The following is a 12,553-nucleotide window of genomic DNA, read 5'->3' as shown; positions in this document are numbered from 1 at the left end:
TACTATAAACTAGTCACCAACTATTAATGATAAATCACTTTTAGACATTCTTTTACAATTACTTTAATTATTTCTTTTAATTCATTTCCAAAGAGACCATAGAACTACACTGTAAAAAAGAAAATGGTTGAAAAATATCGCTTCAATTGGTAAAAACAAAATGAAATAAGTTAATTTAAACAAAAGTATATGAGGTAACTTTCTTACTTTAAAAATTTGAAGTTAGCAGACAGACAACGTGACAGCTGTGTGTAAGTTTGTGCTGTGTGATCTCCAGTTTTTAAAATGTGGATATCTCCTCCGCTGCTGTGAATTTAGACAGCAAAAAACCTTATTTTCTGAAAATTGTTGTTGAATATTGAGCCAATTGCCTCTATTTTTTCTTAGTCTCTAATACCATACCCAGTACATGGAAATCTGCTCTGACTCTCCCTCTGTTAAAGAGAGGAGACCCTAGTGATTTGAATAATTATCGGCCCATCTCCAGACTGTCTGTTATGGACCATGTGTTTGAATCTCTTAAATCTGAACAGCTAAAAATCAGAAAAATCAGTCAGGCTTCAGACCATCCCATAGTACAATCACAGCAGCTACTACTTTATAGTCTTGCAGGAGGGGCCCTCAGATTTTGAGGTACCCCTACCTGAGTGAACAAAATAAACTGGATGACTCTGTTTATAAGGCTCTTCTTGGCTTGGTTCCTGCTTATTTATACACCAAAAACCATTATGCCTTGCGTTCCAATGACAATTTGTACCTGTCAATTTGCGCCCCGTGATCGGACCCACTCGCCCACTGCCACAATTTACATTTGGAACATGAAGGAGGCTTCAATTTATGCAGCATAACCGGCCCGTAAAATCACGTGCCGGGAAACCAGGAACAAGTCTCCTGAGGAGCATTTTGAGTTCATTTACAGATTCTGAAAGTGTGTCTAAGCTTTCCATAAATGTCTAACACTCCTCAAACTGGTTTAGGGAGAATTTTAGCCCAAAAGATTTACACCTTCTGGGAGCCAAGTGATAGTATTGTCACATTTACATAGTCCAACCCCCTCATGGTCTGAGCTGTCAGTGACATCTGATATCTGTTAGCCCACAGGACAGAAACCATTGCGGTAGTTTCAACGATGGTTATCAATAGCAGGTCTAGGGGCCCCGAGGGTTCGATGAAGAGGTCCCAGAGAAAGATAAAAATGAAAACCACGAAAGGTAATATACTTAAGAGTTAGAAGGATCAAAGATAGAAGATTTCTAATATGAAATAAAATACATTAAATGGCTCTGTGGTGTAGTGTGGATGGATCAGTGATGTGCTAACTCTCATAGTTGCTAAATCGTTAGCATCACAGTCAATACTTCACACCCAAAGCTGTCATTCACACATTCATATTAACAGCAGATGCTCACAGCTTATAATACGATCATCTGATCGAACACAAGTTTCGATGTGCACATCATTTACATTTTAAAACAACAATACTGAGCTAGCTAATAACAATGTAGCCACATAACGTTCTGAAACGCACAGTGGATTATTAAAAGACAACGTCCAGCATGTCGCCTCAATGTGTCCAATTATGTCCTGTCACTGTCTTTCGGCCACTAAAGAATCCATGCGTTTGCTGTTCATAAGCTCTGGAGAAAGTCTGCGGCTACATTTTGCAGCTGCTTCTTCTGTAGTATAGCAGAAGTGCGATCGTAGTCACTTGTCTATTTATAGTTCATCTTCCTTCAATGATGAAAACACACACAGCTTCTCGAAGCAGCAGTAACAGTGAGGAGCAATGTGTATCCTCTATGACTCGCAGCTGATTGGCCGAAAAATCACCACACCCAACTTGGAATCGGTTCACAGCGATAAACAACGCTAATTCAAATACAAAGTTTATGGTTTTAAGAACCCCTATACTGTTATTTGAAGCTTCGAGTGGCTTCTTTCAACTTGCATATTCCGTAAAAATCTAAAACCTCAGATTTATTTGGAAAAAAAAAGACGAGGCTGTTCTGTCCATGGAATTTTTGTTGGACAGTGTTACCAACAACTGCAGTCAAAATGTCGTTAGCATGTTAGCACTTGTGAGTACAGCATGAAAAGCAAAAAAACTAAATTAAACAGGGAAAAGAAAATCAAATCAAAAACTCAGACCAGCATAATTAAGAAAATTAAGTTTTTTTGTTTGTTTAGCTTAAAAAAAGCTTGAGAAAAGGAGGGAAATTAGACCCTTCATTTGGGTCTGGCATTTCTGTGATGGAGACCTAGTTTTTCTTCTCCTGGACCGGATGCTGATGATTTATTTTGTTGGGTGTAACTTTTCGTTGGTGACCAAGTAGAATATCTTACTGGCATTAGCCGTCATCACATTTGTTTTGGCATGACATGTGTGCTGAACTATGCCAACTCTTCACACTCAAGTATTGCAAAATGGACTTTTAAGCCCAGTCCCTTACCTGGATGTCCTTGTAGTTTTCCTTGAGGTCCATCAGACGGTGGTAGGCTTTGATGGCTTCACCAAAGTCCCCAATGTCAGTGCTCACGACGATGAAGTTCTCCCAGATCTGCCAGTGTTCGTAGTTACACTTCAGGGCTTCCTGTAGTGTACAAAAAGCTTTGTCTCTGCAGAAAGAACAAGGAACAAAGTAAATAACGATAAAAGAGCGGACTAACACAAGAGAATTAATGTGCTGATACCAATGGGATTAACTGTAATAAAGTGGAAATGGGATTGGCTGATAGAAAACATGCACACACATTCTAGTACAGACTTCTTATTGAGGACAGCTATAGACACAATCAATCCCTGGGCCCTTAACCGAACCATCACAACTGAATAACAGGGATGGGTATTTCTAGCAAAAATGTTATGCAAAGATTCAATAGTAATATTCTAAACTCCAGCACATGAGAGCTAGTGAAAGTAATGCAGGGTTCACAGTGCGTTGAGGTAACGGAAGCAGCTAACAAGATGCATTCAATGCATTCAAAGATGGGTGAGTGTGAGAGTGAATGGTTGTGTCCCTGTGATGGACTGGCATCCAGGATGTACCCCAACTATGGCCCTATGTCAGCTGAGATTGGACCACCCACACCACCCATGACCCTCAAGTGGAGGATAAAGCGGTAGAAGACGGATGAACTGTCGATTATTCTCTCGATTTTATCAAGAACTGTCAGAATGTTGATCAGTTTTTACCAAATCTGGAAATTTGGATGTTCACCAATATCTTGTTTTGTCCACAAACCAAAATGCATCAGTTTAAATGATTTCTTTGTGATGTGGAGCAAAAAAAACACTTAATTAAAGAAGCTGAAAAATCAAAAAAAACTTTGGTCGATTATCAAAGTAGCTGAGGATTTATTTGGTAATTGATCGAGATGGGTTGCAGGTGTGCATGTTTTGAGTGAATGAATACCTTTAAAATGGTTTTGTTTTACTTGTTGCTGGTGGTTTCTTGGGAGTTGGGAAGAGGGAGTCTCATTGTTCATGTTGTGATCAGGTTTTTACCTTAGGCCTGGTCGTAACAGTGAGATTATGAAAGATTCACACCTCTAACAGTAACCTAAACCCAATTCTAACCCTAATAATAAAATCAAGTCTCAACTTTCAAAGAGCCTTTAGTTGTGAGGACCAGTCAAAATGTCCTCACAAAGACAGGTTTGAATCAAAATGCATCCTCATAGCCTACTACACACATTACACACATCTCACACACGCACACACACACACACACCTTTTCAAGTTAAAAAGTGCCAACTAGCTTTTAATAAAAGCTTTCTTGCTTTGTTTTTCAATTTCAGGCCTGAAAGCACATGAGGCTGAGAGAAACTGACTCACTCACCGAGTACCTCTGTATTCTCAGAGCCCATGAGGACATCAACAATTCACAGCTATAAGTAACTCAGACCCGAAAGAAAACTATGGAATGGACTATGTATTTGATCCAGGTCCAAACTTTGACAGTGGACAGAATTGGAATTGTGAATATAGTGTTAAAAATATGAATCCTCTGTCTCTGTAGCCAAACACCGACTACTGCATTTGAATTTGACCAGTGGCCAGTGAACCCTACCTCTGGCCAAACCCCCGACCCATGCATAATTTAAAAAACAGCTCCTGCTCATTCAAAGTCAAGGAGACGAGAGAGTGGAGTGAGCAAGTTGAATAGAATATGTGCTGCTGTGCCCTCTCACTCACTTTCTTTGTATTTAACAGTCCATACTTAAATACACAGCACTCACATGAACAGACTTGTGTTTCTTTATCTGATATTTGCTTATTCTGAGTTTGATCTAATTTGGGTTATTCAGAGTATTCAAGTGTTTTATTAATCTGGTTCATATCAGAACATTTTCTGGTATGACAACGTTCTGATATTAACCAGATATTATAATATAACCACTACAGAGTTTTCTCAACCGGTCAAGCGTACCATCTTTGGAGATTTTAGTTTGTTATTTTATATTTTCTTACTTGTTTATCATACAGTGGGCCACATTTACACTCTACTCACTTCTTTTTGAGGCGGATATAAGCTGTGGAGAGGTTGTTCCACGCCTCTGCATTCTGAGGGGAAGAAAACAAAGTTAAGTTAGGTCAAGTTTACAGGAGGCAGGAGGGTTTTTGGCATTCTAATTTAATCCATAATAATCTTGTACAATGTAAATCAGGGGATCTAAGAAAGATAACCACACTTTTACAACTCCTCTGGGCACTGTTTATAGCCTTTGCTAAATAAACTTAAAAAATTTGTGTTTGACTGATTATTTCTTTGTTGTAACAATGCTTTTTTTTTAAGGCAATAAATCTTACACTGCTGGAAAGCCTGTTTATTTCCCTTTTAAATGGTGCCTCATTTGTGGGATGAGCAGGAGAGTTGATGGTGTGGGTTGCAATGATGAATACCAAACAGCTTATTCTGCTTTTGAATATTTCAAGAATATGTGTGTACAAGGTGACATAAAAGAACTGTAGTTTCTCAATTTTAGAAGCTCTGCCATTATATTGTCATGTTGTCTTTTCTAGCTATCCGACCTACTGCAGCTTTAATGTTGGGTCCATTCATGTGGATTCAGTATGATTTACAGTAGACAGTGACATTTTGTTTGGTATGAGTGTGTACATGTGCTTGTAACCAATTTACTAATTTAGGTGTGAACGCTGACTTTGTCAAGAGGGTTAGGCATAAACTTGTGGTATTCAAGGTTCCGGGAAGTGTCCTAACAAGAAAAGACACACAAACAAACCTGTGTGTGTGTGTGTGTGTGTGTGTGGGCATGTGTTGTTTGTAGATACTTACATCTGGCTCTAGTCCCACACACCTCCTGAAAGCCTTCGCAGCTCCCTCATAGTTCTGCAGAGCCAAGTAGGCACAGCCGAGGGAAAAACATACACCAAGCTGTCCAACACACACACGCGCACACACACACAGATGTGGGTAAAACAATAAAAGTGAACAGAGTGCTAAATATGTGCATTCAATTGTTTAAAAGCTTATTTAAATTCAATCATGTGTGCAGCTATACATTCATCTATCCATCTTCCACCAATGTATCCACCACATGAGGATGTCAGGTCACCAGTCCATCACAGGCCAACATAGAGACAAACAATCATTTACTCTCACACTCACATACTGTAGTACAGGGGTGGGCAATTTTGAATGAATTTTAATTAAATGTTAATCTCTTTTATCTAAAAAAGCAGTAAATTGTATTGTTTTGGTGCAAATTGGGCAGCATACAAACACACAATAAACACAATTACTAACCAACTGTGTTAAAAATATCGAATTACTACACTATATAATGAATATTATAGTATATATAGTATATGATACTATACTACTGTGGTGTAGTGCAGTGTTGTTCATCTGTGTTTATGACTGACATACCGTGGGCCGGACAGGGATGCCTAAAGGGCCGTATGTAGCCTCCGGGCTAAAAAAGTACCTGGACCAGTTCCAGGTACTATGTGCCGTGCCACACCGAGCCGAGTAGAGCCGGTGGAAACACACCATAAGTAGCAAGATTTCTAATTAGGAATGCCTGATTTTATTGGCACAATATCGGTATCAGCAGATATTGGCTTAAAAATGTATTATTGGATATGGGCAAAAACACCAAGATCTGCCATATGACTAAGGACTACAACACTGGGCTAAATAGGCTGCTACCTCCTCGACTAACAAGGACAAACAAGCTGCATATTCACAAACGCCAGCGAGTCCCAAAACACCAGCGAGTCCCAAAACGCCAACAAGTCCCAAAACACCAGCAAGTCCCAAAACACCAGCAAGTCCCAAAACATTTGCGTTTGCCCCTCTCGGTCGACAGAAACGACAACAGAAGCTTACTCAAAAACGGAGGTGCTCGGGTCTGTGGGAGCGCTCGTTTTCGTGCAGCTATAGGACCAGTCATTTTGGGACTGAAAACATCATCACTTCAAAGCTAGGAAACACTAATCAACATTTTTTGACACTTAAAGGACCAAACATCTAATTGTTTAATCGAGAAAATGATTGACAGCCCTACTGTCACGTGAAAAAGGAATACATGTTTTTGAATGTGCTATAACAGTCAAAGGCGGATGGATTCCAGACAGTAAAACCAAAACTCCACTCCCTACATTTATTTATTTTTTCCTTTCAGCTTCTTCCTCCCATGGGTTGGCTACTTAGGATGATCTGCATATTTGACTTACCAGAGATTCTACACTCTCCCTCTCTGATGCAATGGGGTTGTTTGGTACCTTGTTCAAAGGTAGCCCAGCCCTTGACCTGGCAGGGAGTCAAACCCACAACCGACCAGTTACAAGCCCAATTCCATTCCACTCGGCCATGGGCTGTCCTTGCCAAACTTTTTTGTTTTTTTTTCAATTATAAATGTACATGCACCAAATAGCATGACCCAGCAGTGTCTGTGCTTAACTTTGTACCTGCATGTGGTTGATCTTCAGCGACCGCTCAAAGCAGTCAGTGCACTGCTGGAACTCCTTGTTGTGGAGGTGCAGCAGGGCTTTGGAACGCATGGCTCTGGCACTGCGTTTGCCTGACAGCTCCCACGCCCGGTCATAGTATTGATGGTCCCTTAAGATGTCTCCCAGTAGGCAATACAGAGTGGGCGTCTCCTTCTCTTCCAACACCCTGCGTACGATCTCCTCTGCCTAACCAAACAAACAAAAGAGGGGAAAACAATGACATGGAGGGAGTGAGACTGAACACGAACACAGACAAAAATCCTGAACGGAGTGATTGGAAGAAAATGAGGTGCAGACACCACAGAAAAGATTGAGGAACAACGACAGAAAAGATTTGATTACAAGTAAATTGTGAGCTAATGTGCACGTTTCCACTTGTTGCACTTCATTGCTCCCCCTAATGCTTCAGATTCTTCCCGGAGATAAGATTCTAAGATGAATGCCTCCATACAGACACTGCTGTATTTACCGTCAATAGCACTTCTGCATTTGTTTCACAATAAATCAGCTGTACACAAAGTCCTGTTTCACTTCATATCAGTAAACATGTTGTAATGCTGCTTGTGTGCAAAAAACACCATGTACAGCGTTGTTATAGATTGGTATTTCTAACAACAGCTAACAACTATGGCTAGCCTGAAACACATTTGCATTTACCACTTCTCAACTGGAACCTGGTGAACTTCATTCCCAATTCCAAGTTCCAATGTAAATGGAACGCAGAAATAGGGTACTTGTCCCACTATTTAGGCTGGCTTTGGCTATAACATTAAAATTCTATTAAACAATATCTTAATAGTATATAATAATATATATATATAATAATAAGACTGAATGAGGTACTGACACAGTACCGGCACTTAGAACCCGCATGAAGAATAGTCAGTGAAAACATGGCTGCCAGAAGGGACACAAGGAAGAAATTATTTTAGTAACTCAAAATTAGATTTTGTTTTTAGTTTTTCTTTACTTTGTGTGTGTGGTTCCTGCAACACACCCAGATCCCCATGGACCCTGTAAGACAGTGGTTCCCAACCTTTTTTCCTTGAAGCCCCCCCTTGCTTGTGTCCAGGACAAACTAGGCCCCCCCGACCCGAACCCGTCCAGGGCACGCACACAAAAAAGAATAAAGTAAAATGTTCATATGCAAAAATAAACAGCAGTCTGAGGTTTTTGTTCCTATTCTCACAGTGTGTATAGATAAAAACTGTGCTTCCATTGAATCAAAACCAAGGTATTGCTGTGTTTTCTTTTTTTAATACATTTCAGGATACATAACAGGAACGTGACCAAGTGTTGGTAATAAATAGCTTTGTAAATTGAAAGGTTGAAATTATAGTTTTTATTTGGGTGATACTAACTTCTAATTATCCAGTAGACTGTCTGATTGGGATGCACAAATATAATTATATTAACCTCACAAACTCAGAGCAGTCAAAGCTTTGCGCCTCCCCATGTGATCTCTGGCGCCCCAGGGGTGCTTAGACCCCAGGTTGGGAACCATGGCTCTAAGACATTGAACTTTAACTCTGTAAGCTTATGCTACAGTCATAATGAGTGTACACATGAGTAGATACATCCTCAGACTAATTTCACATGACCTCATGTCTAGCGGCCGGTGTGGTGTGTTCACACGTAGAGTTCTATGACACTAGACGTTTTATCTACAGACCAAAAAAAAAGCTAAGAAGGAGGCTAGTCTACATGCTGACGAGCTCCAGGATGTTGGAGGGGTGGTTGATGGATGGAGTGGCGTTCCTTGTTTTGTTTGTATCATGCAAAGCACTTTGAGTTGCATTGTTTTTATGAAAAGTGCTATAAAAAAGTCTGATTGACTGATTGATTGATTGATTAGATAGCTCATGTCTGCAAAGCTAAGCATCCGAAGCATGCACAACCCCTGTCCTAAGTGCACCCATGGCATTATTTGCAGCATAGCTAAGAGCAAATTGGCTAAATCTACTCAACTGTGGTGCTAGAGTGGTCATCAGGACCAAAAAAAAGGCATGATTTAAATACAGACCATTTACCCATTACAAGTTATTATAAATGAATGATCATCAGCAGGCGTGAGCGTGCAGTGACACAACAGGAATCTTTAAATACTACAATCATTCCCTGCAGCAGAAATGAAGATGCAGAATATACTGCAACAGCAAAACCAATGTGTTTGTTTACCAGCACTAAACCTGTGCCATATGTGATGTGGTTTAATTTTTACTGATGCATATGCTGCACCGTCACATTTAATTTGGTACTATATATTATGTTTCCTAGTGCTTTATCTGTGTCTGTAGGTGCATGTGTAGAATAATAAGATACCCGAGTGATCACGTGAGGATGAGGCTGTTTTTATACAGTTTCTAAACACATTCAAAGAGTATTAGTAAATAGTAAATAGATCATTTTCTTTGAATCCAACCATTTTTTTTTAAAGGTAGGGTGGGAGATCATGTTTACTGTATTGCTTGAAATCCTCTTCACACCCCGATTGTAACCAATTAATGAATGCATCGTGACAAAAATGAAAAAATGTCATACTGATGTAGGTAGGGATGTATTAATGTTTACATTAACGTTTAAATTACCCCAAGGTCATTACATTAAAGCACTTTTTATTTAATACTGTATAACCATGCAGTCATAATATTCATAGTACAAAATTTAAAACCTGTTGAAGTTTAAAATATCCAGCCTAGAAATGCATCAGACATTTTGGAGAACATTTTGTCAAATAGAGGAAGTTGTGAGTTCAGCACCAAAGAGTCTGAAATGTGGTGTGAGGAAGTGCTTTTCTACTTGAGATGGCAAAGTAATGGACAATTGTGATAGTCGTGAAAGATTTGTGCAGAGGACACAGGAAATGTCATTTGTCAAGAGATCGATCGAAGGATTTTATCAATAGATATCGGATGTTCCAAATAAAAATCAAGATGAATTGGAAAACGGATTGTTTGAACCCAGGCCTAGTTGGACAAAATCAATGAAAAACCTAATTGTTCCTGAACACAGCTTATATAAAAAAACAGAAAAGCACAGTATGGAGCTACATGTCGTGTTTGTGTGTGTGTGATATTTACCTTGCCATGTTGACCCAGCCTCTCATAGCAGATAACTGCATCCTCCCAAAGCTCCAGCTTCTCATACATGAGTAGAGCTGAGCTGGTGCAGCCGAGGTCCATCAGCAGACTGGCCAGTTGTTTCTGCAGAGGAAGACACACAGCAGCCATGATGGTGTTGACAATGCTAACACCCAGACTCAGCCGCGCCGAGCTGAGTCGTGCTGGAACCGTATCGTTGAACAGTGACAAAAGTACTAATGTGGTTGGAGCACGGTTAGCCCGAAGGACTGCAAAACTGCAGATCTTTCAACCGCACACAGGAAAGTCCTGAGCGGCAGGTGTTGCCCTCATCCTCATCCTACTGCCTGTGGGTGAGAAACAGTGGCGAGCCAGCGATTACGCTGTGCTTTGGTGTGATGATTCTTGACTAAATGTCTTAGTATGTCTGCGGAGGAAGAAATAGGACCTGCAAGATACAGATTACGAATGAGCTGTTCTCATTTCCGTCTATCACAGGCTCATCATCTCCATCTCCTCACTTGCAGATGTAGATGAGAACACTGAGGCTGAAGCTGTAAATACTACACTTCCAGTCAAAGGTGCTGATGGAGTTCATACCTGTGATGAACCCGCTGCAGAGTTCAGTTGCAAGTGGTCCGGGACCACCTCTTTTTTAAATGGTTTAGTGGTTAGAACTGGCTTAATCTGTGTGGGTTTCCTCCCACCATCAAAACATGTATAAATGTTAGACTCATTAGTGAGGTTGGTCCACCGTGGAGTCGCAGCAGCTCTGATCAGCTCTCCATCTGACCTCGGAATTTTAGATTTTCCAATCGGTCACAATTTCTTATGTCAGAGAATATTATGACATCTATTGATTGGAAAAGAGTGACCCGCTGCCCTGTGTCAGTGTTGGACCATGTAATGGGGAGAGAAGTCTCTCTCTCTCAGCCGTCAGACCGGTAAATTAGCAAGATAGAGCGACAAAATCAGCCCCCAAAATAACAACTGGCCATCGCCGATACGCGATACACTCGTCCAATCACCCGACCCGACCATGCGTGAGGTGGAGTTATTGGCCTGAAATGTGCTAAACCAACAGCATGTATTGAACCCCTCACTCAGTTTACAACACACACACACACAGCCTGCCATAAAAAGGCCTTCAGTGCTTTGTTAATGTAGGGAATGGTTCTTCTGTGAAGAGGAAATGCATCACAGTGCTGCTGCTGCTGCTGCTGCAATCCTCCTCTTAAACCCACTTTCAAGTCCCCAGGCAGCAATAGGTACTGTTCAATTCTAGCTTTATTGCTGTTATCAGTTATTACATGCCACCTGGGTGGTGTCTCCTCCCCGACTGCTCCCTCCATCTCTGCAGTACTGCTCTTTCAATCTCTAGCATACATCTAAATCTTCCTATTACTGCTTATTCTACTCCGTTTTAGTCAGCACACTATCCCGGGATTCAAGGCAGCATCTAATGTTTGTGTTCAGAAACTGTGTCATAAAATGCCTTGAGTGTCATTTTCTGCAATCTCGTCGAGATGTTTTTATCTTTTATTTTCCCACCATTGATTCAGGGGTGTCACCTTTTTGTCCTTCAACAACTCTTAAAGGGAGACTCAAACGTCCATGTCTTTATCTCATAATTTCGACTTTTTATACTTCTTTTTTTTAATGGTCTTAGCCACACTTATATATCAGATTTGCTTTCAGGGTATAAACCATGGAGAACACAAAGGTCTTCAGGAGCAGCGTTTTATTCAGTTAAAACAGAAACTGAGGTCTTTTTCAGTTATTATGGTCCTCGTCCTCCTTAAAGACCTGAGGGCAGCAGAGAATGTTCATATTTTTTAAAGCAAACTTATGATGTTCCTTTTTAACTCGGTTTATTGGCTTGAATTCTTTTTACCGAATTTTAGGCTCTAACAAAAATTATTTAATTCTACCCTTCAGTGTCCTTCAACCAAATCTGTTGCTTCACTTAATATTTTAATCATGTTTAGTTAAGTCTTTCGTTGTTTTTATTTATTTTAAGTACTGACATTGTATCTGTTATAATTTATGTTTTTAATTTCGATCACTGACGAGTATTTTAGTCTCCAGTGTCTTCCCTCATGGCTGTTTGTGAGTTCCATGATAACATATCACTTATTCATTTTTTTTATTTATTTTAAGTACTGACATTGTATCTGTTATAATTTATGTTTTTAATTTCGATCACTGACGAGTATTTTAGTCTCCAGTGTTTTCCCTCATGGCTGTTTGTGAGTTCCATGATAACATATCACTTATTCATTTTCCCTTTAATAACAGCCATGTCAGTGGAAACAGCTGTATTATTTGATTCTGTTTTTAGCCTGTGAAACACACTGAGCTGCATTGCCTTGCATGAAAAGTGCCACATAAATAAAGTTTGACGGACATGTGAATCGTAAATGGTCTGTTTTTATATAGTACTTTTCTAGTCCTGATGACCACTCAAAGCTGTGTTACTACACTTTTTGCCCATTCA

At 40.0% G+C, this 12,553-nt stretch overlaps 1 protein-coding gene across 1 annotated transcript in view; it reads right to left on the bottom strand.

The window, feature by feature from the left end:
* The window catches only part of ttc27 (tetratricopeptide repeat domain 27), a 46,703-nt gene that overhangs the window by 8,068 nt on the left and 26,082 nt on the right, over positions 1-12,553 (bottom strand). Inside the window, exons 12-16 of the mRNA XM_044046252.1 lie at positions 10,057-10,179; positions 6,935-7,162; positions 5,298-5,396; positions 4,512-4,564; positions 2,451-2,616 (exon numbers count right to left, since the gene is read on the bottom strand). Of these exons, the coding sequence (XP_043902187.1) occupies positions 2,451-2,616; positions 4,512-4,564; positions 5,298-5,396; positions 6,935-7,162; positions 10,057-10,179 (669 nt within the window). The remainder of the gene's footprint in view (positions 1-2,450; positions 2,617-4,511; positions 4,565-5,297; positions 5,397-6,934; positions 7,163-10,056; positions 10,180-12,553) is intronic.

This window comes from Solea senegalensis, linkage group LG15, assembly GCF_019176455.1.
Source record: "Solea senegalensis isolate Sse05_10M linkage group LG15, IFAPA_SoseM_1, whole genome shotgun sequence".
Taxonomy (NCBI): Eukaryota; Metazoa; Chordata; class Actinopteri; order Pleuronectiformes; family Soleidae; genus Solea; species Solea senegalensis.
Note: the sequence above shows the minus strand (reverse complement) of the source record. Positions and strands in the feature narration are given on the sequence as shown.